Genomic DNA, 26501 nt, shown 5'->3' with positions numbered 1-26501 from the left:
ACTGATTTTTTACTTGAAACATCTTTTCTCTACTTTCCATTGTTGCAGACTGTTTGGAAATCCTAGATGGCGGTGGTGTGGTGGCAGTGGTTGTCGGGTGGCCTGCTACCATTCCTTTTTATGGTTGTTGCGATGCTGTGTCGTTAGTTGCTCAGGAGTGCACTAGCGTCGGTGCCATTTCCGGCCGTCTATGGCGGCGACAGCGGTTGGTGCTTTATGATGTTTTTGTTTTGTCGCTGAATATTCAGTGTAGACTATGATGGTGCCCCGCTACTTAGCGTGACATTCTATGTTGCAGCCATAGTTGAGATTCGAGCCTTGAGTAATTTGACTTACCATGATATTACTTTTCAGTTGATGTTGTAGTTTGGCGATGTAATTTTTCTTTTCATTTGTGTTTCAAGTAGTGTTAAGATTTTTCCGAGTTTTGTTTTCCTGTCACGTAACAAGCGTAACGCATGGGTATGTAAATGTGAGGGTTGTTTACGCCCCCGCCGCAACGCGACGGGTCTCATACTAGTTTTTAATCAAATTTAACTTTATTTTATTTATTATTTTATCATTAAAATGATACCATCAATCAAGCTATATTCTTTTTTATTTGTTATCTAACTATAATTAGTATTTCAAATTTTATAGTTTTTCAAAGTTTTATCAAATTTTCTTAAACATTGTGTTCGATGACATTTAAGTGTGTATTTGGCTGTAAATTATTTTCTATATAAGAATTAGAATTTATCAAACGACCGCCACTACCTACCCGGTGCACCATAGCCAATGATCCACTTGTAATCACCTCTCTCATCATCGTTGGAACGCGTACCACCACGGCACCACCTGAGTGGCTGAGTGTATCCAAAAAATACCTGATCATACATGATGTTGGGTAATACTTAACGTTGGAGTGCCCAATGTGTCCAATAACCGACAACTGAAGCGTTTACCAACGTCTGACGCTTAACCAATGTTGGACGCGTTATAAGTTTCGAAGACATAACTGGTTCTTGACAAGTTATCCGCATTAGACGCGTTAGATATGCCACTCTAATCAAAACAAAAAATGTAACCGACACCTGATACTTTAACTGATGGCTGATGCTTAATCAATGTCAGACGAGTAACCGACGTTGGACGTGTATCTGGTGATTGAATTGTTATCGACGTCAGGATGCATTGGTGGGCGTAAGAAATTCCTTTTACTGGTGAAATCGTTGACGTTTTGGAAAGATTTGTGAAAACTTTTATTAAAAGGAAATTGATTGAATTAAAGTCCGATTCTAATTCATTTGACAAACAAACACATTGAAAATAAAAATTAAAATCCAATTCAACAAACTCTACAAACCAAGACACATAAAGAGAAAAAATTTCAAATTTCAATTCCATTATATTCCACTAAACAAACACACCCTAATACTAATACTTGTTTATTGAAAACTTAAAACTTTTATGAAATATATATCTTTTCTCTTTAAATTTATTTATCAAATTTAGTGAACTTTATATTATTAGAGGTATCATGTACTTTGATATAGGCCAAAGCCATACGTTAAGTTCGTTCTTGCAACTGTGGTGCCCACATGTGGTTGATTTGGAAGTAAATAACTTGCGCTATATGACTATAAGAAACTTGTTCTGACACGTCGACCTTATACCAACGAGAGTTGTCGTCAAGATTGAACCCCTATATTGACAACATGTTGTCGTCATTATATACCACTTTTTAGTGACGAGTCTTTTGACGACGACATTTTAGACTTATTGTGCTGAGATTCTGGTGACACGTCTTTGGGAAAGGCCATCGTGTTAGATTAAAAATCGTTGTAGTGTATAAAATGTAAATATAATTTTTGAAAAACTAATCAACTATTTGATTTGTTTTACAATTAAGTTGATTTTCACAATAGTGGCCGAGGCCAACAACCCAACGACAAGATGACAGAATTAATTGTGGTTGTAGAAGTTGCTAGGAGCTCCTAGGTTGGTCAAATGGGGAGTTGTGAATACTCTATCTAGGTGTAGAGTATTTAAGGAGTACTCGGACATTGTAAATTACAAGGAAACTAATTTTCAAGAAATTATATATATGCCAAATATCATAAGTTTACTAATATTTATAACAAAATATGTGAATATCAATATAAATAAAAAAAGATACATTTTTAAATACTAATAAAGTATTCTAAAAAATGATAATCATTAATTAAAAAAGTTGATGTGTGTGTGTATATATATATATATATATAGGTTAAGTATAAAATGAAAACCCACTTGAGTTGTGAAAACTCTAGAAACCCATTTTCAACCACATGTTTTTAATTATGTTTAAATTTTGTGGTCCACAATTAAAATGAATAAAAAATGTAAATATAAATATAACATTTTCTCTATCCTAAAAACATATATAAAAATTAGTAAAAAAATGTTAAAAAATAGCAAAATATTTTTTTTAATGTTTCGATGTTTTGTATTAAATGTTACAACATATATTACATGTAACAAAAAAAAAACGATGTTACATAGAGTTTTCGCGGGTTTTCACAACTCAAGTGGGTTTTTATTTTAAACTTACCCTATATATATATATCCTTTAATATTATAAACATATGAATTATGCTTTATTTTTAAAATCAAAATCGGCTTGAGTTGACCGGCTATGTCTAATTTTGGCCGAGGTTGACAGCCTTTGATTAATTCTAAATAATTAGGCGGAGTTAAAGAAAGTCACTTCAACATCAAACATTGTAGTGATTACTTGGCTTTTTAGACCTAATTTTACAAGATATTATTGAATGCGTAAGCAAGAACACATGAAAGTGAAAATGTTTTATCACAAAAGAAAGTACAGCAAGCAAAGCAATTGTCACGTTACGTGAACGTAAGGTATAAATAAGCAATTTGGAAAACAACTTTTATCACACGAACTCATTAAGCCACCTTATTTAATTTGTTTGATGATCAGGAGGTATGCTCTGGCAAATATTACTTTGGATCACATGAACGAAAGCCGTGTCTTATTGATCTGATGATCCCCCTAGGATTTAGGATTAAATACTAAGGAAATTTCATGAGATTTGTACCAATCATCAGGAGAGCCAAATACATCCGTATATTGGTACGTAAACTGCCTCATTCTACCAAGGTTTGTTGCACATTCTATTAATATTTGAGAAGATGGACAATTGACGCAGTTTCTTTCTTTATTCAACTTCTTCCAAGTTTCTAAAATTAAGCTCTTTATATATTCCCTAGCTTTCTCTTCAGAAGCACCGGTCTCATGCATGTAGCACTGGATTGATTTTGGAACATCACCACTTTTAAGCTCGGCCTAATTTTAACAAAGAAAAACTATTATTTATATTTATATTTACTCGGTTCAATTCTACCCCGTCCCTTTTTAGAATCTCGAATGAGTAAAACAAGATAAATTTTATATACCATTGATGTCCCCAAGTCATCAGCAAGACGGAGAATCAAAGACGAGCATTCTATTACGTTCTTTGAGACTGCCTCTTCAATAATATCACTTGAAGTGAAGAAGTGAGCATTTGAAATTATCAAAGGAAGTGATATACTAACACATGAATTTTTCAAGTACTCTTCAAGAGTTGGGGTGTATCCACTGTTGAACCATTGCGCCTCCACGAGGTTTGCGTCACAGTAATCCGCCCACTGTAAAGTAAAAGCTAGCTCAATGTTATCGTTCATTAGGAAAATCCGATTAGAAAGATGATGAAAAATACATCACCGCTTTTTTCACATAAGGTATAACAGGTAGTTCTTGGTTTGTCAAGGTGTTGTATGCCATTTCATTGATGGTGTTGTAGAATCCAAGGAAGCATATCTTCATGTAATCCGGAAGTTCTTCGATGGCATTGATATCCCATCTAAATAAGCCATCATTAAACTATATGTTATACCTGTTTCGGAAACAAAATAATACATTATGTAAAGCATCCATGAACCTTTTCACAACGTCGGTGAATTTTTCAAGTTCATCCATAGTGCCATACACATCATAAATATCATCAATGACATTTATTAGAGAAATAAGCTTTGTTATGTTTGTCCTCAGAACACTTAATGATGGTTGATAACTTGCAGCAGCAGCCCACATAAAACTCTCAACCAACCTGTCTCTAGCAAAATCGAGCTTCTTGTTCCAGCGTAGACCTTCCCACCACCTACTCATACAATGTTTCATTAGTTTCTTAGTATCACCAAGTATTCGATAACCACACGCAACACATATATATGATAAGGTATTCTAGATATAACCTTAAGGATGCATACCAATTACCAAAAGCATATAGATACCTTGATAAGTACTTTAGATCTTCTTGGTGTATCCCTTGCACCATATTGAAATCCAATTCAGCAAGCTCTAGCAATAATGGTCTCATGTTGCTTCTCCTCCGGTATGCTTCTATAAACCATATCACCTCAAATCTTGGAGGCCTCCAAAGCAATGGAAGCTCCAAGGCATGACTTACTAACATCACAATGCTTTCTTCATTACCAATACACTCCTTTTCTAACTTCTCTTTCAGACATTTGCTTGTGTACTCTCTGGCTTCATCCAATAACTTTTCATCCTCAACAGCAAGAAAGGAAGCCTCATATAAGTTAAGCATTCCTACAATGTCCTCCTGCACACTGGCCTTGATGTTTCCCATCTCATCCTTGATGTCCTCAAATATTTCTTTACAATAAAATTAAATCATGAATCATAAGTTAATAAAATGATAATGTAACAAATGATAACTACCATGAGGGATATGATAGCCATGTTGTCTCAAGAGTCTAAAGCCCAGGGCTTTAAGGGTCAATTTTAATTTGTTCAAGCTCTTATTTGCTTTGAAGTAGTAAATGTATATCATCTTCAACACACTATTTATTTCCTCCTTAAAGTGATAAGATATCCCAAGCCTCTGCAAGTCATCAACTAATTCAAGTGTACTTAAAGGGTTGTCCACCACTGTGTCTTCCGAAATCAACGTCCTCACCTTTTCTTTTAATATATGCGATACTGTCTCGTAGTTTTTTCCCTACATGAACATAAGCATCTAGAACCATTAACACACAACGTCGTGATTAGCTCAAAATTTGAAATAAATTTTCTTTCCTTATTCAAGAATAAATAAAAAGAACTAGTGCTAGTGGCAGAGAAGAAAAACGTACCATATAATTGTTAGTCAGTGACTGGAGGTAATCATAGGACCATAGCGAAGGTGGATAGTTTGCTGATCGTCTAACGGTGGGTGTACGAGTAGTTATAGCCGCGATTATGGGTTGTGTTAGATATATTTGTTTCCCATGCTTGGCCATATTTCTTGTCTTTATACCAGGTGAAGGCCGAGAAAAATCAAGACCAGGACAGGAAAGGCAAATTGAAGACATTGTAATAGATGGGAGAGCAAAGAATACAAAATAAGTATGGATAATAATTAAGTGATTCGCTGTGGTATAAATATTGTAGTATATTGAGAGCCAGGATGCATGATGACTTCCCTGTAGTACAGTAGCAGTAGTACTATTCAAATAGGTGCTATATATGTAAAAATGTCATTAAAAAATCAGTTTTACATGTAAAAGCCTTATATCTACTTAAATCTTTTTTTTGGAGCTTTTATATATATATATATATATATATATATATATATATAAACAGGTGTAAAAGTGGTTTTAATAAATCGTATTAAAGTTAATTGGAGTTCAATTTTTGAACAATTAATGCAATGTTTTTATACAAAGATACATGTATTAAGACATTACATATACATAATAACATATTACATATACGCAATCAGAAATTACATATATTATCTACATTTCAGTTCAAATTTTGTCCAAAACGATGATCGTCATAATGTATAAATCATCGAAGCACAATCGTACAAGCTATCAGCGTTGCTTCAAAGTTTCGATATCTTTTACAGTTTACAGTTTCTTTTTGTTCTTGATCTCTCTCAACTCTTAAAATATGATATTTTATAAAATCCAAAGGCTAATATTTTTAATGGTTTTTCTTTTTTTGCCGTGGTTGGGTGCTTAATTTTATGATTTATCAATGTCCTAATGTAGATTTTTTAGCGGTTTCGTTTTCTTATATAAAGTTTTGAATGTGATCAATGGTCCGCTGCAACGTTCGGATATTCAATGGGTTCGATCTTTATATAGAGTTTCAAAAGTTATCAATAACGTCAAGGTATCGTTTCTCTTATATAAAGTTATGCATGTTTTCAACCCCCCCCCCCCCCCCCCCCCCTCCCTTTTCTTCAAAACAAGGGTTTGCGACAACATTTAAACATTATTTTTTCACGGGTTTACGCCCCTTAAATGTGCGTGTTAGTGAACGTTTCGTGATTAGTTTTCTTCACGGTTTTACGCACCTGCCATAACTCGAAAGTCTTAATGCTAGTGCATGGGAATGGTTTTTCTTTATCATTTTATCCTTTTGTAAGTTTTCAAAAGAAAATATTAAATAATATCATAATATGTATTATAAGGGGATAGGATCTCAAACGTATCCACTCAAACTCAAACGAGAAGGCTTATTGGCTACCATTTACCTACACAAATCTTGAGGAAATTTTGTGCAAATTACATTCAAAATTTCTGTTTGGCCTTAAATAATTAATAATAATTATTATAATAATATTTTTCATTACCAAATAATTAATGTGACCGAAAGTTCATCACGCACGTGAAGCTTAAGTTTTTTTGTTTTTTTGTTTTTTTTTGTGTGTGGTGGTGGGGTGGTGTGTGGGGGGTGGGGGGGGGGGGATGCCATACAATTATATATACAGGTTACCATAGAGTAAAATTTAAACCTGACCGTTCGATAAAAATCCAATATTGATTCTCAGCCCTTCGATAAGCCTATAGAGAAATTTAAATCCGACCGTCCGATAAGAACAAATATTGATTCTCAGCCCTCCGATAAGCTAAAAAGAGTGTTTTCCTCTAAGTATGGCAGTTCCATGCGGTTCTCTCCCACGTTCGTTATTTTCAGTAAATCAGAAATTTCATTCTATAATCCCCTCTATCAATCCTAATTTGATTAAAGTTTCCTGCAGTCTTCTTCTAATTTGCAATATGTTAGTTGTTCTTGATTATCTTTCTGTTTAGTAATTGACTAATTGGAATTCGAAGCTTTGATTTGTGCATGCTAATTTTTTTTTCTTTCAGGCATTTCAATTCCACCCGAGGGTCAATTGCTGAATTTGCGAGGTTTATTTTTGATTCTCCACTTTAGAATTGGATTATTGCGTATGTTTTCTTTGATGTTTATTCTGAATGTTGGATCTTGAGAAGTTGAGATTATATGCAAAATGTGAAATTGGTTATATAAACTCACGGTTACTAGAAGTCAAGGTTTCGATTGAAAGTGGGCAAGAATCATACACTTGATGAGGTAAACTGCAAGGACCATCCGTGTAATTAACTCTTCTTATTACAGAGAAATATGGTGTTATGGGTGATTGCTTATTTATATTAGATGTTGTCTATTTTGGGTAGTCTATAACCCAAAATCAATCAATTAAACAAATAAACAAACTTGGTAATCTTGTATGTCATTGTAGATGAAGAAATTGCAACCTGGATTATTCTCTGAATCGTGTAATCACTATCAGATAAACCTATTTGTGGGTTACACACAATAATTTATCAGATAAGACAGAGAATTTCTGCACATAGAATTGAATTTTGATTGTTCTTGATGAAGATCCAGAGAGAACCAAGTAACCGTTGTTCTATCTTCTATATGCGTGTTGATGAAGTTATAATCATAATCCAGGGAATGTAAAACATGGTTTAATATCATCCAAATCCATTTCCCTTATGAGCCCAAATAAATAATTAAAAGCCCATTTGACATTACACTTAAGCCCAAGTATAAAATCAAATAACAAAGCCCAAATAACATTATTGTTAAACAAGCCCGCACTCCCGCGTCACCTAACTCGTTTAATCTCATAACGTTATTTCCTCCATCGACAAGTTAATCCAATAACACTAAAATATCCAACAATCCTCCCCCATTTTAGTGATATCCATGATTAACTTAACCATCCTCACATAAACGCAAACACTATGCATAAATGAAAATGTCATATGGATTGAATTTTCATCTTAGTATTTATACGTTACAAATATTAGAATATCTTGGGTGTCGCTATGGATTGAACCCAAGTTATCCATTTTTAATACTTGTAGGTAAATACACATGCGTTTCAAATCCAAATTCCACATGCTTCTTGAAGCGACTAAACTTCATATTCTTATAGATAGTTCATTATTCTCGCACCCACACTGCAATTTATCAATGAACTATTAAGAAGCTATACTTCAACCTATTTTATCTTGCGGTCCGAACACATACCTTGGGACGATTATATTAATGTGTTCCAATATCGTTATGACAAGCTTGCCACATTGAATTCAGCATCTAACGTTGTATTAGATGGGAATTGGGTGTCTTGACATAAGATATTAAAATGGACTTTAAACCCATCCCCATGACTGATATGTTCACGAGATCTCTTCCTAACTCTTTAGTTAGATCATCAGCCAAATTATACTCATAAATTACAAACTCAACAGATATCACATCTTTCATGATGAGCTCATGAATCATGCTATGTATAATATATAACCGTCCAGGCTTTCCATTATACATCTAACTATTACCTTTAGTCAGCATTATCCCACCTGATAGATCTTGGTGATATCGGTTTGATCATAATGGAGTTTCATAATAACAGTTTCTTAGCCATTTAATCACTTTTATCAGTTGTTGCAATGCTAGAAACTCACATTCCATTATCGAGTGATGCAAATTCATTTCTTAATTGCCTAAGAAATGAAACCTCCCCTTAAGAGAGTATACACATTCAATTAGTTATACAACTTGTATAAGAATACACCTTCTAAAATTGAAGGAAAACCTGAATAACACAAACCATAGTTCATGGTTTCTTTTAGGTACTTAAGCGGTCTGTTTACTGCCTGTCCGTTTTGAGCACTATTAATTACTAACATATCTGCTCAACTTACCCACAACATAAACTATGCCAGTCCTTATGTTAATCAAAGCATACATCAAGCATTCATAAGCCTGACACTTGAATCTATGGTAGTACTTACAAGAGAACAATTGAAATGATTAAATTTCTTCAACACTTTTTCAATATAATGAGACCGTGTCATAATTCTATCATTGTTACTCCTTTTAATCCTTATACAAAGGATCACATATGCCTCCCCCATATCCTTCATTTTAAAATTAGAAAACAATAATTTCTTATTTACCTAGTGAAGGCATGCTATGAAAATCTCATAAGTCTAAATGAACGAGTTAATTCACATGTATGGCATATCAAAACCGGCATTAAATTCATTTTAGAAATCTCTTTCATTCTAAAATAATTCACATAACCTAACTAGCATGTCACAATATATAATCATAATCTACCCTGCTATGAAATGATGATAGCATATAAACAAATTCAATAGCAAATGGGACATTAATATTATGTTTAAAACTTCATTACATATATATCCAAATTCAAAAGATTTCATGTTGAGATAAGATAAACTTATCCAACTCATTGACCTGTTTAAAACCATAGGTAGTTAAAACAAAATTCCAAACATGAGACTCTTTCAAATCCTTGGAACATACAACACATAATCCAAAACAAATGTTTTCCGGTAGTAAATACAAGTCTCACTTTTACATTTCTCATCCTACATACAGATCCATCTTCAACTGGTTCAAATTCTTCAAACCATTCTAGATCCTTGCATACTTGACTCGTATCACCCGAGTCTACATACCATGCAAGCATGTTATCATGTACATAAAATAAAGAAATAAACGACAATAATTCTCGACCGAATTATTTTTAGAAACCATTGACCTTTTTAAGTCAAATAACTAACCCGAAACCCGGGTTTCGTTTATTTCATACCCAACGGATTTTCCCAACTTGTATACTACTAATTGGTTAATTATTACCGGCCGTGGCCCGTCAACCCCATGTGTGTACCATCTGGACAAATATTTTAATAACATTTTTACTTCATTCAAATTATAAAATAAATTTTGTCTTTTTGAATTGAATTCAGTTTTGTGTTTTACAAAATTTACCATGTCTCGAATGAAACATTGAATTAATTACAAAACTCAATATAGCTAGTAAATGTACCTTGTAAATCATTTGGGTCTTACGAACCATTTAGACCAGCCACATTAGACTTGTTTTCATAAGAAGGAAGCATTTAATCAGCAACTAACTTTTGCCAACGGTTTGATCAAATTGTGTATGGCTCCAACATCCTTTAAATCCCTCTCAAAACCAGAACTAGAAGACTAATTTTTTATAACCACAACTATCCAGAACTTCACTTCCAAAGAGAGAATTACAGAATAATATACATACATATATATATATATATATATATATATATATATATATATATATATATATATATAACTTTTTCTAACTACATACAAGCTCTATCACTCTATGTATGATTTAAGCTATATTAGCCCATACCTTGTATATTTGCTATATTCAAAAGTCAACAAAGCAAATCCATTTCCTTCAAAAAAGTGAAAACCATGCAGCACTAAAACTTCTTCAGTATGAACAAATCCCTTTCGATCGGCATTCACAGATTCCCCACTTGCCATTTTGTTTGAATAGAAATTTATTATACCACAAACAAAATTCAAACACCCAAACAAACAAAAGTCAACAATTCATTAGGTTAAACACTAACAATATTTAGTCTTGGGCCAGTTGGTTTCTTAATTGACATATATCAATAGACATGGCCCATAAACTCTTATTCTTATGTTTATTGTTTATCAATGAATTTAAATTTATTTAAGATATGATCCGGCATATCTTTGAATATCCCCATTTGTTAGTCAAAACGTTTTATACCAATACAAACCCAATTTCATGCACATTCAAATTCAATATGGTTCGACCAATTGAATTTGATTTAAAACATATTTATACTTTAACTAAAAGTGCAATTGGATTTCATTTATATAATCATATTATGGATTTTTGGGCTTGTATATAACGAGTATATTCTTGTGGATGAATGCAATGAATTATATAAAAGATCCATTTTTTTTAAATGGATGATGTCATGATGGTGAAAACTGAAAAGAAAATCCGTTTTGTGTACCCAAAATCCCATGCCACCATATATCACAAATCAATGTTCATATACTCCAAAATAAAAACAATTCTTATCATCCTTTTGTAGAAAAACTTACCATCCACAAATTCAAGAATCGAAAAACAAAACAGAATATAATTTCAATGACTATATATATACATACATATATTATTATTATTATTATTATTATTATTATTATTATTATTATTATATATAATTTTTTGTAATACCAAAGCAATTTACCAAAACAATTCTTTTATTCCAAAGAATTTCGTTAACTACATTCAATCTAGTAAACCAACAATATGGGAAAACATATTACCAGAATTTGTGAGTTAGGGTTCAATCAAATTTTCGGTCAAACCACCCATAACCGAAAATTGATAATAATAACCAAATCAAACCCAATAGGTTTATCTTTGTTGTATATTTTTGGTAGTCTATAACCCAAAATCAATCAATTAAACAAATAAACAAACCTGGTAATCTTGTATGCCATTGTAGATGAAGAAATTGCAACCTGGATTATTCTCTGAATTGTGTAATCACTATCAGATAAACCTATTTGTGGGTTACACACAATGATTTATCGGATAAGACAGAGAATTTCTGCACATGGAATTGAATTTTGATTGTTCTTGATGAAGATCCAGAGAGAACCAAGTAACCGTTGTTCTATCTTCTATATGCGTGTTGATGAAGTTATAATCGGGAATGTAAAACATGGTTTAATATCATCCAAATCCATTTCCCTTATGAGCCCAAATAAATAATTAAAAGCCCATTTGACATTACACTTAAGCCCAAATATAAAACCAAATAACAAAGCCCAAATAACAATATTGTTAAACAAGCCCACACTCCCGCGTCACCTAACTCGTTTAATCTCATAACGTTATTTCCTCTATCGACAAATTAATCCAATAACACTAAAATATCCAACATTAGAGTCACATGTTTTATTTAGTATTACATCGTCATGAAGGTGACTCCTGAGGCTGTTGGAGATTTATGTAAAAAACGATTTAAAATTAACGGTGAGGGATGAAAGTTGTCAAGAGATGGAGGTTTCTTTTATGATAAGACACTAAATAAAATTGTTTATCAATAAGTATTATTATTATTATTATTGAAATATGTTACATTTTTCTTCTTATGCTATGCAGATTTTAGAACTTCAAGTCATCCATTTTATGTAGGGGTATAGTTCCATCCATTCAATGGATCTGCTTGGTTATACCAAGCCCAGGGTTTGATCGCCCCATCTCTTCTCCTTTGATATCTGCATACTCGACTCGTAGGAAATGAAGTTACGGGCATGACCATTTAGCCATTTAGATACAAGAAGGAAATAAATGTGGGATATGAAAACAAACCCTCAACAGATGATCTCAACTCGTTGAAGAAGCTAATTAATAAAGAATCTGATATTCTTTTTAATCATGTTTCGTTGTATGTTTGTGTTGATACTTGCTTTTGCCATTGTGTGAATCAGTTGGTTACTAAATTCAATCTTCTCAAATATATCTTGGGAGGTACTTTGGTTTAGCAAAGGCCTTTGTTGTTGGGCCTGAGACTTATGAAGATTTTGTTTACTTCTTGGTTTTTTTGCTCAGGTACTAGGGGTTTATGGTGGTTACAAACAAATTCTTACTGGTATGTTTTTGTTTGTGTTCATCAAATGTTTTTGTATAGGTTTCTTTTAATTAATTTGTTTTTTGATGTTGTTTGCAGGAGACAGGAAATGATGGTTACAACCAACTGCTTCCTGGTATATATCAATTTGTGCTTTAGATGTGTTTTAGTTCATGTTTCTATTAATTAATTTTGTTTTATATTATTTACAGTTGAAATGTCATGTTGCTAAGGTTATTTCTGTTCAACCACAATCTAATCCAGTTAAAAAAAAATACCATTTGCAGGTAAATGCTAATCTTTTAATATCAAAGTTTTATGTATTTTTTAACTAAGTTAATGAAATGAAAAATAAAATCACAGTCAATGATTATTGTTGCTTTATGGTAAGAAACTCAGGAAAATTGGTCGATTGCAGGAGAGAAATCACAAGAGATGTTGGATGGCTGGATGAGAGAACAAAGGGCAACACTGAAAATTTGTTGTACATGCCAAACTTTTTGGTTAACAGGTTGCAAAAAAGAGCAGCAGATGATTAGTGAACTCTCTCAAATGGTAACTGCAATTTGGGTAAGCTTAAATCCAATGCGAGTCAATTCGCTCACTTTTTGGTAAAAAATCTTTGAAGTACAAAACCAATCAAACAATTCAATAATGTCAAAGTGAAGTTGAAATGGGTTATTTTAAAACGGCTCTTTTTAAAAAAGCGTCCATTTTGTTCTGGTCTTTTTAACAAGTCATTCAATGTTTTGAGTCTTGGCCTGAAAATTTTCATTAATATGATTTGCAAGAAGGTGTACAAAATTTGGATAAAAGGTAATCTGTTTGGCAAATTAGTTTGGCAAATTATTTGCCAAAATGGTAAATTTGGAGTTTTCACAAATTCAAGTTTGGTACTTTGGTATATGGATAAAGAATTACGTTTGTTGGAATATTGTTATGCATTTCAAAAGGGCGGTTTGGGTTCTAAGTTTAGATACTTTAGTTTTGGTTCAAAATAAAGATTATTCAAGTATTTTTGAGTTGATACAAAGGAGGCTACTGATATCAAAATACTTAACAGTACCCATTAGAAAGCAGCTATGGGTCAGATTTCGTAATACCTTAGGCAACTAAAGTTTTTGTTACTGGTTGTATTTTTTGATTTTGATACACATTGTCAAAAGGGTGGTTTGGGCATTTAAAAAAGACAATTTGTATTGAAATCCACATCAGCAACATTCTTTTTTGAATGATATTGAATGTTCTTCCTTTTGTTTGTAGGTTTAAACAGAAGCAGCAAGAGTCACAAAACTCATATATTAAACCTTGTATAGTTTGAGAAAATAAACGGGTTGGTTCTTAGGTTCGAAACAGGTAAAAGAAATTTTGACCCATAAACTTTGTTTGTCCCCAAAACTTTGTTTTTTGTTTCTTAATAATAACTTTGTGTAGCTTATGTAAACTTTTCTGAAGAAAATGTTTTAGGATAGTAGCAAAAATAAACAGTACTGGTTATGAGCCAAACATATAAGTATTTTGCTATTGGTTAACCAATCAATAAACATATTTTCCACCCATTTTTTTAAAACGGTAATTTTGTGAATTAAACACCGTGTTTGATAGCCCCGGAATTTGGTCAGGTAAATGTTAGATCTATGTAACAAACTTTTCTTCTTAATATGTATATTTTTTTTGTTTATTTGTTTCAGGATGGAATCATTGCACTTGATGAAATGAAAGAATTGTACAGGCATGGGAATTACTTATACAAGTGGACTTCAAAATGCTTAAGAGGTATGCTCGTATTTTTTGTCATAAATTTCATGTTCTTCGGTAGATTAACTTAATTTTTTTGATAGGATCGCGAATTTGAAAAACAAAGCAAAAGGGGAAGAGCACTTATTCATTGGAAATGGGATGAGGTAAGTGATGTTTCGAGTTCCGAGGATGAAAACTAGCACGAGGTAATTGAAGTTCCTAGCGATGAGGAGAACGAAGAAGATGATACAGGAGACTCAAATTCAAGTTCCCTGCCAAATTCCAAGATTCCAAGAATTAGTGTCCTCGGCCGCAACCGGATTGTTCGAGTTTGACTGGCTTTTATAATAAGATTCGTAGAACGCATGCATGCTTTGATTAGGTCTATGATACACTTTTTAAGTTTGTTATTTCAAGTTTTATCTATGTGTGCTACAATTGTTTTGATATATATAAGGATTAACATGTTATGAATAGTTAAATGATTGTTTTAATTACGGTCATATATTAATGTAAAATATATTTATGAGTATTTACATGAATCTCTTAATTTGAAATATAGGTTGGTAAGTGTCTAAATTCGATGCATCAACAAATGCGGGTGTCCTTTTGTTCCAACACAAAAATATATAAATATAACATGAAGTAATACACTTCTATTTGCAATTCCTGTGAATCCATATCTCCCAAAATGCATTGTACCCCAACCAAACCGTCGCATATGTTATTGAATTAATGTTAGTATCACATTACTGCGTTGATATTCCCGTCCACCGGACGGGTAAACTGCTAGTTTAACTTGTTATAATTAAGCGGGTTGACTCTATAGGTAAGAATATTGTTATGATACATCAAATAAGGTTCAAAACTTGCTCAATATAGTTAAATTGATAATGTAGCAAGACTTGCGACACCATCAGGAAAAACCATCCCATCTCCTTGTGGTTTGGTAATGAAGAGGCATTTCCAGGCCTTGCCTATCAAACGACATTGGAGTTGTTGCTTTCCAGCAACTATATTAACAGCTTAATCAATGCATTCATAATTGTCACAGCCCCCGACCTTATAGCCCGGGAGGAGAGCCGTGACCACAAGTGGTGGTATAGGTGTTTCGTATTAAAATATTTAGTAGCGGAAAATTCATCAGAACCGTAGTTAGGATCAAATTATTTTATAAACTGGGAATAAAACTCATATTTATACACTGTGGCGGATCCAGGAAATCTTCACATAGGGGTCGGAAATTTTTTAAGTCGGTACCCAGTTATATAAAAAAAAATCAGAAAAAAATCATTTTCGGTTCAGTGGTTCGGGTCGGATCAAATCGGTATATAATTTGTTTTGGGCCCGGTTTAGCCATACCTGCCAGACCATATAATATATATATATATATATATATATATATATATATATATATATATATATATATATATATATATATATATATATATATATATATATATATATATATAATTCCTACTTATATAAATGTGTATAAAATATATATTTTTCTTGTTGATATACAACCATTTGACCGATTTTAAGTTATTAACTCTAGGTTAGACAATACTAGTCAATATATATTTTGAGGGTTTTTGTATGAAGTAAGCTATAAAAAATAAATATAATCTAGTATTTTAGAAAACATAATAAGTAAAATTAAATAAAATATAAACAACAAAGAGCCAAAAAAATTATATGGTTTAATACTAAATTGAATAGAAAAATAAAATAAAGTATAGTTAGAGATTTCATTGTTTTATTTTACGTATGAAAAGGATGGATTTTGGTATATAAAAATTTAAAATGCATCCTCCATGGCTCCATTAAAGACTTTCAAGCCCAAGTAATTTAGCTTTTTTACTGGGCCTAAAGTAAACTAAAGTCCATATAATTAAAAATCAATTAGGACATCTTCCAACTTTCATCTGCAGTCTCTTTAATTTTCATCTTTATTTTCCAAATAACACCAGGAACCACCGCTGCACAAGCTGGAGAAAATTTTCCAGACATGCTATCTTCTTTTACTTTTCCACTACATTTTTGAGTTTTTTATTTAAGAGTTTAGAAAAAAAAAAGATAAGAAAATTTTTCATTTTTCATTCTTGAGATTTTTTTTTTAAAAGAATGAAAAGAAAAGTTAAGGTTTTCTTTCTTCAAAACTTTTCAGCCAAATATGACCTAATTGTGAAGGAAAAGTTTATAGCCATGTACAATATTACTGATTTACCATATCTTTTCCTTCCTATTTAACTTATGAATGAGGACATATTGTAAAGACATTTTTTTTCCTATATAACTTAAGAATGTAATTAACACTTTTTTTATTATATTTTATTTTAACTCGAGAATGTCTTTTAAGTATATAATTTCTTTTCCTTTCTTCCCCTATCCAATCTTATCATTTCTTTTTCCTTGTATTTTAAACCCGAGAATGCAGACCCATTAGATTTCGAAACTTCACAGGGGTCAGCGTCAAAATTTCACAGGGGTCGATCAAGATTTTAACACTACAGTAGTACTTGTTATATTTTTTTCACAAGGGCCGGCCGACCCCTCTTCGGTAGAAGTAGGTCCACCCCTGTTTATACATACATAAGTTTTATAGGGATAAACTCTAATTTACAAAACATATTTTCTTTATTCTGATAACAAGCCACTTATTTAAGCTGGAAGCCCGCATGCATCATTCCTATGTCTCTAACAAGTCACCTGAAACATGTTTAAAAATATTTGATTAACAAGAAATACTAGTGAGTGCATTAATTTGTAAATGACACATTTTACAGTTATAACATTAAGATGTTTTTATAACATGTCTGCTTATAAATTACCAAAAGGTACTTGTCACTCGACCTTATTTGTGACTGTGGTCATATCACTTATTAGCTAACACTTGTCCAATAAGTAATGTGTAATAGCCCATTAGGTAAGTCTTGTATATAAAACCCCACAATACTAGTAGTAACCATCCTATAAGTCCACAAAGACTTAATCACTATAATGTAATTAAAACATTTGGACTATATGTCATAAGTTTAGTAAGTTTAAAAAACATCATGACGGTATTGGAAACCAATTTTCTCACATAAATGTGAGTTGTATAAAAACTCGAATGTCTCACCATGAAAGTTTACAAAGAGCTACTTGGTATTAAGCACTTAGTAAAACACAATGTCGTATATCTAGATTAGTATAAACCGATAATCATAACAATAATCAAGAGATTAGAAGCTTTACAAGATGGCACAAAGTTTTACCTTGTTCTGCTGAACTTTTTGATTCATGTACGAAGCTTCTTTCGATCGAATTGGTTACGACTACTCGAGGTATTATACCAACACTTTTATAAAGCAGAAAGTGAGACAGAAATGTGATTTTGGGGTGAGAAATGAAGGCTAATTAACTCTCCTTTTATAACTGAAATTTGGTTTGGTCGCGCATCACGATGACCATAAACAAAGTGCACCGCGTAGCGCGACGAGCTTATAGCTTCCTCGAGTCAGCCCTAGCTATGCCATGTGACGTGCCATGTGGCATGCAACGTGTCATGGCTGCGTAGCCTCCAGGTTGCGAATCGCGATGAACAAAAAATTACTTATGGCAAAAATGATATTGGCAATACCCCAAAAGTGATTTTGGCAAAAAATGTTCATTTACTTATGTTTTTTTAAAAGTTATTTTTTAAAAAAATGTTTAGATTAACTTTTACGGTTAGAAAAACCAAAAAGTATGTAAAATGACCGAAAATGACATTATTATATACTTGCTAGTTTTACCAATAATAGAATGATGGATATATTTTTTAATTTGATATTACAAAAGCAAAAAGCAAATTAAAAGCTTAGATTTTTCGCTTTTAAAAATAGCTTTTAACCCATAACAAAAAGTAAAAACGAAAAGTGTTTTTGCATATTGTTTATTTACTTTTCGAAGTATAGATAAAACAAATAAACAAATTTTAAAAGCTTAACATAGATGCCCCAGTTAATCATAAGATGTAGACAGGATTCCAATGGAAAGAGAATTTAAAGAAATGTGATTAAAGTTCTGACAGATTGATTGGTTCAAAATGTGTATAACATATTATATATCGGTACCTGATTGCACTACACAAAGGACATGGTAAAGCATGCAAATTTTGAACATGAAACTGAAAGGACTCGCTTTTCAACAAGTATTATTTTCGTGTTGCTGTTTTGACAAAAGAATTAATTACACGTTAGTTGCTAGGATATCACCCCCTCGCACAGACACCACCCTTTGATCATCCATACAAATCGTACATATATTTTGTATACAAGATCCCTAAAGAGATGTTAGATTTTTAGTTTGTCACGTACAGTCTATATCGTATAACCCTATAAGACTCGTATAGGTCCTTATGATACGTATAGGCCCTCAGAGCTATATTTTTGCTCTAAGCATTTTTGCACCATGTGCAAATTTTGTAAGACTAAACATTATTAACCGAATTATCAATGCTAAACTACATCAAAATTTGGTGCGCTTTCATGTCTATGTTTGAAGTCCTGATTTTGCTTTGTGAGTTCTTGGGTTAAGTTTTTTTGTTTAGAAATTAGGATGGCATCTTGTATATCTAACAAAAAAAAAACCATACGTATTATTCGAACAAGAAGATAAATGACAGTCATACTCTACGATTTAGGTTCAAAAAGTAACTTAATTTGATGGTTTTTATACAAATCGTCGGGCGCACCAAATATATCCCCGCGCTCATATGTAAACTGCCCCATCCTTCCAATGTTTGATGCGCATTCCATAAATATCTGCAACTCCAGAGATTTACAAGCCATTCTTTCTTTAGTTATCTTCTTATATGCCTCTATGATCAAGCTCTTTATATGTTCCTTGGCTTTCTCTTCACAAACACCTGTTTCATGCATGTAGCATTGCACTGCTTTTGGAATATCACCTCTTGCAAGCTCAGCCTAATTATAACAAAAGATAGATAAAATTAAATATTCATTATATCATTTCCTTTTTAGGCAGGTTGAACTAGTTATAGGAAGATAAGTTTTGGTTACAGGTGCGGTTCCTAGGTCATCGGCAAGGCGTAGAACCACAGCGGACCATTTAATTACATTTTGCAACTCCACTCCAGTGCTAACATTTGAATCCAAGAAATAAGGACACAAAATTACTCTGGGGAGCCCGACAGTAGTACATGAGTTGTTCAAGTACTCCTCCAATGTTGGTGTATATCCACTGTTGAACCATCTTGCCTCCACCAGGTTTGCTTCACAGTAATCTATCCACTGCATTATGTATATGCTTAAGTCAAAGTTACTTTGCCCTATGGAAGGGTAATTAAGGCTGACGCCTCCATAGTCAGCCCGCGCCTGTGGAGGCGCCGCCCTTCAACAAGGGCCTTTTTTTCCCAGTTATTTGTGGTGGATTAATCACTTGTATACAAGATATTTATTTTGTAATTTTTAACTCATTTTAAATGCAATTGTTTGGTAAAATCATAAAAATAAGTAATGTTGTAATTTTAAAATAAAATAAATTTAAAAAAAAGACAATGATGTCCAACTCAATAGTTTGCAAAGATGTTTGGTGGATTTGTAGTGAAAATAAGTGATTCTGAATAACTAGTGTAAATTTGACGTGTTAGCTGATCAGTCTTATTCATGGATGGTAACATTCACTTGGAAAAGTATATTAAATTATAGATTACCGCTTTTTGAACATAAGGTACGACATAGGATCCTTTGTTTATCAAGGTGTGATATCCCATCTCATTGACGGTGTTGTTGAGTCCAAGGAAGCATATCTTCATGTATTCTAGAAGTCCTTCGGCTGCATTCAAGTCCCATCTGATCCAATTTAACTATATATTTAGAATGTCACCAAAATAAAATATATCATAACTAGAAAGTATTAATCCTAGCTATTCCATGAAAGTGAAGTAGCACCAACCTTCTCACAACTTCAGTGAATTGTTCAAGTTCATCCAAGGTACCATACACGTCATATACATCGTCTATAACATTTACCAGGTTTATAGCCTTTGTGATGTTTCTTCTTAAGACATCAAATTGCGGTTCGTGGTTTGCACTGACTGACCACATAAAACTCTCCACCAACCTGTCTCGACCAAATTCGAGCTTTTGGTTCCATTCTAGACCAGCCCACCATCTATGCCAAGTGTGTGAATTTGTGAGAGTAGGGTATGATATTAGAGATCAATAATTGTTTTAACAATTTTGATGTCCATTCATTAATGTACACCAATTGTTCATTAGGCAATATAAATGAATTTTCACCAGTTTGTTTGTTTTCTTTTTTTCTTTTTCTTTTTTTTTTCAATATTCAAATGAGCATTGAAGATAATTATATGGCATACAAGATAAGGAATCCCGAATCCCATGGGTATTTAAAAAGTTTGCAACTAGCTTGCTCTAAAAAGTTTCACAGATTAAACCAAATTCAGATACAACCTAAAAAATATAAATAATATCTTACCTTGATGTGTGCTTTAGATCTTCTTGATGAATTTCTTGCAAAATGTTGTAATCCAATTTTGCAAACTCAAACAACTGTGGTATCATGTTGCTTCTCCTCTTGTATGCCTCTATAAACCACATTGACTCAAACCTTGGAATCCTCCAATAAAGTGGAAGCTCCAAAGCATGGCTTACTAGCATCCTAGTACTTTCATTATCAATGTTGTGCTTCTCTAACTTCTCTTTCAGAGATTTTCTTGTGAATTCCCTAGTTTCATCCATTATATTTTCATCGTTAACCGCATAAAACGAAGCCTCATACAAGTTAAGCAATCCTACAACATCTTCACATACCGCTTCTTTGATGCCTCCTGACTCATCCTTGATATCCTCAAAGATTTCTTCAAGAAAAAAAAAACTATGTGAATAATATTATACATAATGGTTGATTTTTTAACGAGTAGAGCATAGGCGTCACCTTGAGGGATATGATAGCCATGTTGTCTTAGGAGCCTAAAGCCAAGAGCTTTAAGGTTAAGACTCATTTTGTTCCAATTGTCATGAGCTTCGTAGTAACAACTGTATATCATCTTTAGCACATTGCTAATTTCATCCTTGTAATGATAAGAAATTCCAAGCCTCTGCAAATCATCAACTAGTTCGAGCGACCTCAACGGATTTTCAGGTGAAGTTTCTTTAGAAATAATATTCCTAAACTCCTCTTTCAAATTATCTGATGCTGTCTTGTATTTTTGGTCCTGTGGGAATACAAACTGTTGCATGTTAATTACTGAGAGTGAGAGACCACGAAAGAAAAGGGTCAATGTCTTCAAAAAGGACATGTTTTTACATTTTTTACCGAACACAACTTTCTGTGTTTGGTTTGTCTATTCAGACGCCTTTTTTGCTATTCATACACTCATTTTACATATATTTTCTCTTTTACATACACCCTCTCTAAAGAGTGAGAGGGTGTCTAAATAGCAGCTCCCGTTTCTGTGTTATTACAATATCTAGGGCTGAGCAAGCATGCCAGAGCAGACAGACCCGAGTTAAACTCGACCCGGCCCGAGAAAAAGCGTGTTAATAGGGTGGCCGGATTATTTTTTGTAAAGAAGGAAAAGGAAAACTAAATAAAAAATAACTATAGCGACGACTTATCGTCACTATAGGGTTTCCGTTTGGTGCTAGTATTTTTGGCTCTCCAGCCTCTCCTGCTCAACCCTATAGCGACGATTAATCGTCGTTATAGGGTACATCGGGTTAAAATATCTTATTTAATTACGAGCCCTTTCATTATTAAACCATAATTTAATTTCTCTCATTTATATATTCTCTGTTGCTGGTCTATCCTCACTATCACCGGCTAACTTCCGATTACCACCCACCAAATTACTATGATAATGCGACCCGAAGCCGAAATAAATATGATAATGCGAGTATGTCGTTTACAAACAGTTTAAAAAAAAACAAATAAAAATACTAGTCCAGCCTATAAATACAATAAGTAAACTTATGAAAATAAATTACATTTTGGTGCAAGTGTGCAACAGAACTAATAGATATTGTAATTAGGGTTTGTATCTTAGCGTTTAGCTCCCAACATGCATGTTAGACTAATCTTGTTTGTTCACATGCTGCAAAAGTTTTATTTTTTATTATAAAGTATATTTGGTTATTTTGGTATAAGATAATTATCAGAGTTTTACAAGGTTTATGTTTATTAAATTTAGGTGTAGATAAATGTAATATTTATCTTATAGTTTGAATATTCTTAATTGTTAGGACTTAAAAGTCATAGTAGGTTTGTGTTAGCCCTGCGAGCTTGTGTGTACAAGTGGAATTTATAGAGTGTGATAGGGTTATACGACTTGTATGTATGATAACCATCTGGTTTCTGGATTCGGGGTGATGTACCAATATTAATTAGAAAGTACCAATATTAGAACCTTTGTAGATATACAGAAATATATAAAACATCATGACATCAAAGCGAGATAAATCATAAACCCTTGTACATAGCAATGGAGAACAACGTACTGCACTGTTACTGCCAAGTGACTGGAGAAAACCGTCAGACCATTCTGATGGGGGATAGTGTGAGGATCGCCTAACAACGGGTGCTTCTGTGGTTTTAGCCATCATAACAGGTTGTCTAGAATATGATTTCTTTCGAAGCCCTGACGTGTTTCTTCTCCACGCACGAGAAAGGTTACAAAAATTAAGAGCCAGGCAGGAAATGGAAATTGAAGCCATTGTAGAATGTGTGATTACAGAAGAAATTCTTGGTCGTATTTATAGTAGGATGAGGACACTCTTGCACCACAACTAGGACAATCTATTTCCAAATCTTTGTTCATTTATGTCAAAGGACGGGAGCTAATGAGTAACTTTTACCATTTCTGTACTTAACATGGAAAATGACTAGGGATAATTATATGGCTCTGTTGTCGTTGAATTCAGATGATGAATTCATCTAATAATATTATGTCATGTTTTGCTGACTGGACACTCGCTGAAGACACCTGAGCATGCTATGGTTCAGGCGAACGGTTGCTTCAGCAATTTTTTTTTATTTAATTTTTTTCTTCTATATTTGGAAACTAAGTAATATTACATTAAAATAAAAATATTAAAAACAACAAATAACACTAGTCTGGTACAAGATCATTGGGACGTCTGGCCTACAAATGTTTGACCAACTCATGACAAAGGTTTTCATGGACCTCGTGGTTCTTGAGATATATAAGGTTCTGGAGTTTTTCATCATCGGTGTCGATTCGGGTCGTGGACGTTACCTTGGTAGTTTTGACAAATAGTCATACATTGATCCTCAAGAACCATGTTATGAAGAATTATACAAGTGTAGATGACATCCATTATTTTCTCCCTTGACCACATCCGTAGTGGCCTCGAAATCAAATGATTTTTTTTTCTTTAGAACTCCAAACGCCCTTTCAATATTTTTTTCGTGCCGATTCTTGCTTTTTCGTAAAGTACTTCCGTTTGTCTTCAACAGGGGATGAATAAACTTGAACAAGCGTTGACCATTCGTTGTAAATGCCATCAACCAGGTAGTAGCCATGCTTGAATTTTTCCCATTCGCATAAAACGATTGGTTGATTCAACCCCGTCAATAATGTCATTGGATATCAGTGATTGTTCGATAACATTTATGCCGTTATTTGCCCCGGAAACACCACAAAACGCATGCCATAACCAAAGATCTTGGGAGGCCACCGCCTCAAGCATAATAGTGGGGGCCAAGGTGATCACCCGGTGGAACTGACCTCTCTAGGCCGTAGGACACACATCCAACATACGTATAATCGATGCTACTGGGCATTCCGGAGAAATTGTGTTTTTCACTGTGCACCTCATATATGCGTTAGATATATACAAAGTTGGTTTGCTAAAATATCTCTGTGAGTAAATCGGTATGATCCCTATATAAATATAAAAATATATAAACCCTCGAACAATATAAAAGCATAACCAAACTAAACATATATGTATATATGTTTACCTTGACCAAAAAAATAAAGTGAGTCTCGCGCAACTTTTTCAGACATTTCTGGGTATTCATCCATTGCGTTTGACGAAATTCAATACGCGAGTTGACGAATAGCAGCTGTTCATTATTGCATAGTCGTGAAATCGGTCTACTTCTTGCATCTAGTCTTTATTGGAAAAAAGGATATCGATCCGACAAATCATTTGATAAAGACGTAAATAACTGTCTACTCATTCTAAACCGACGGCTAAAATGATGTTCGTCATATAGGGGGGCGGGGCTAAATAGTGACGTACCAAAGTTTCATTAGCGCCTATTCGATCACGAAGAAGAGGTGATTATCTTGTTAGCCTTTGTCTCCTTTGAAACCATTCAACCAACAGGTTAACCGTTATCCTCCCGACTTCAAAAATAAGAGTCAGATGAAGAAAAGGAATTTCACTACATTTTTTGTTAATAATGTTGTGTATTTGATAAAAATGAGTAGAAGAGCGGGTTTTGTTTTGTAATTTTTTAGGTATTTGAAAATGTTTGCTATGGATTAAAAAAAGGGTAAAAAAAAAGTTCAGATGCAACGGTCATATGGCACGCCCCAAAAAAATCCACTTCAACGTTCACTTTAGCCCACGCAAACCGGCTCATGGCCGCTCACTTGTGAGGCAGCCGAGGGTGTGTGTTGTGGTGTTTTGGATCGACGTCGCTCGCACCAAGCCGCTCGCGGCTAGAGTGGCGGGCCACAACGGTCGGACTAAAAAGAAAATTAACACAACATTAACTTTTTGTAAGATCATTAAAAAAGAAAAAAAATCATCAACTAACTCAACTTTCAATGGTTTACTATTTTATGGATATTATTTTATTAATGTTAAGGTATTAAAAATAGGTTAAATTAAATTATATATATATATAGGATTTAGATTATTTCAGAAGTGTTCGTAGTGCGAGAAGTTCGAGAAGAGATTATAACCAATCACATGATTTCTTTTTTAATTTCTGATTATTTAAATAAAAGGGTATGTTATAACTCATACTCATTAATGGTTTAATTAATGATAAGTCACTAACAAATGATAAATTATTATTATTTATTTATTTATTTATTTCATCTAAAATTTGAACAATTAAAATCCATTTGATCTAAAACATATGGCTAATTATTTTTTTATTTGATTTCTAATGTGAAGTGCATTTTTATTTTTTGTTTGATTTTAATCAACTAATGTAGTGTAGGCTTATATTATGTAATGTAGATAAAGTTACGTAATGTAGTGTATGTATACTTTCAAATTTTATGTAGTCATAACTAATGTAGTATTGACATATCATATATAGTCTTGGAAAAACTAATGTAATGTAGGCTCACTTTCTAATGTTTTGTAGTCATAACTAATATGGTGTAGGCAAAACTGATGTAATGTAGGCTCACTTTCAAATGTTTTCTAGGCAAAACTAATGTACCGTATGCACACTTTCAAGTGTTGTATAATCATAACTACTATAGTATAGATATATCTAATGTTATGTAGGCAAAACTAATGTAGTGTAGTGTAGGCACACTTTCAAATGTTATGTAGTCATAACTAATATATTTTAGACATATCTAATGTAGTGTAGGCTAATTAATGTAGTGTAGGGACACTTTCAAATTCTGTGTTATCATAACTAATGTAGTGTAGAAATATCTAATGTAGTGTAGGTAAAACTAATATCTTGTAATCATTTAAGACAAGTTGGTGTATGTTTTTATGTATCATGTATATGTATTAAACCAATATATTAGTAAATCAATTATTTTATTATGAAATATAATAAAAGAATTTAGCATTGGATATTATTAATCAACGTATGGATCAAAATTATTATGAACTCAAAAGAAAATACAACCCAATTAGATGAATTAGAAAAAAAAATTGTTTTCAAATGATTAAGATTGTGAA

General features: G+C 32.9%; 2 protein-coding genes across 2 annotated transcripts; both read right to left on the bottom strand.

The window, feature by feature from the left end:
* Nucleotides 1-3034: 3034 nt before the first annotated feature.
* On the bottom strand, nt 3035-5400 carry LOC143630698 (R-linalool synthase QH1, chloroplastic-like). Its single transcript, XM_077099662.1, has 7 exons — nt 5182-5400; nt 4769-5048; nt 4318-4702; nt 3966-4184; nt 3749-3887; nt 3439-3672; nt 3035-3328 (listed from the first exon to the last, which is right to left on the bottom strand). Exons 1-7 carry the CDS (start codon nt 5398-5400, stop codon nt 3035-3037), a joined length of 1770 nt encoding a protein of 589 aa, XP_076955777.1.
* A 13838-nt stretch (nt 5401-19238) lies between these two features.
* LOC143630597 (R-linalool synthase QH1, chloroplastic-like) lies at nt 19239-23396 on the bottom strand. Its single transcript, XM_077099600.1, has 7 exons — nt 23091-23396; nt 21529-21808; nt 21070-21451; nt 20524-20742; nt 20282-20420; nt 19629-19859; nt 19239-19532 (listed from the first exon to the last, which is right to left on the bottom strand). Exons 1-7 carry the CDS (start codon nt 23304-23306, stop codon nt 19239-19241), a joined length of 1761 nt encoding a protein of 586 aa, XP_076955715.1. The 5' UTR covers nt 23307-23396.
* Nucleotides 23397-26501: the final 3105 nt, after the last annotated feature.

The sequence above is a fragment of the Bidens hawaiensis genome, unplaced genomic scaffold (genome assembly GCF_021521415.1).
Source record: "Bidens hawaiensis isolate Kalapana, Puna unplaced genomic scaffold, B.hawaiensis_p1.1 tig00000055_1, whole genome shotgun sequence".
NCBI classification, from domain to species: domain Eukaryota; kingdom Viridiplantae; phylum Streptophyta; class Magnoliopsida; order Asterales; family Asteraceae; genus Bidens; species Bidens hawaiensis.
Note: the sequence above shows the minus strand (reverse complement) of the source record. Positions and strands in the feature narration are given on the sequence as shown.

Coding starts and splice junctions, on each gene's coding strand:
- LOC143630698 (XM_077099662.1), bottom strand. CDS start 5,400: ATGTCTTCAATTTGCCTTTCCTGTCCTGGTCTTGATTTTTCTCGGCCT. Junction 4,703..4,768: donor TGGCTATCATATCCCTCATG/GTAGTTATCATT, acceptor TTTATTGTAAAG/AAATATTTGAGGACATCAAG. Junction 4,185..4,317: donor GATCTAAAGTACTTATCAAG/GTATCTATATGC, acceptor TTGTATGAGTAG/GTGGTGGGAAGGTCTACGCT.
- LOC143630597 (XM_077099600.1), bottom strand. CDS start 23,306: ATGGCTTCAATTTCCATTTCCTGCCTGGCTCTTAATTTTTGTAACCTT. Junction 19,860..20,281: donor TACCTTATGTTCAAAAAGCG/GTAATCTATAAT, acceptor TACATAATGCAG/TGGATAGATTACTGTGAAGC. Junction 19,533..19,628: donor ATGACCTAGGAACCGCACCT/GTAACCAAAACT, acceptor TGTTATAATTAG/GCTGAGCTTGCAAGAGGTGA.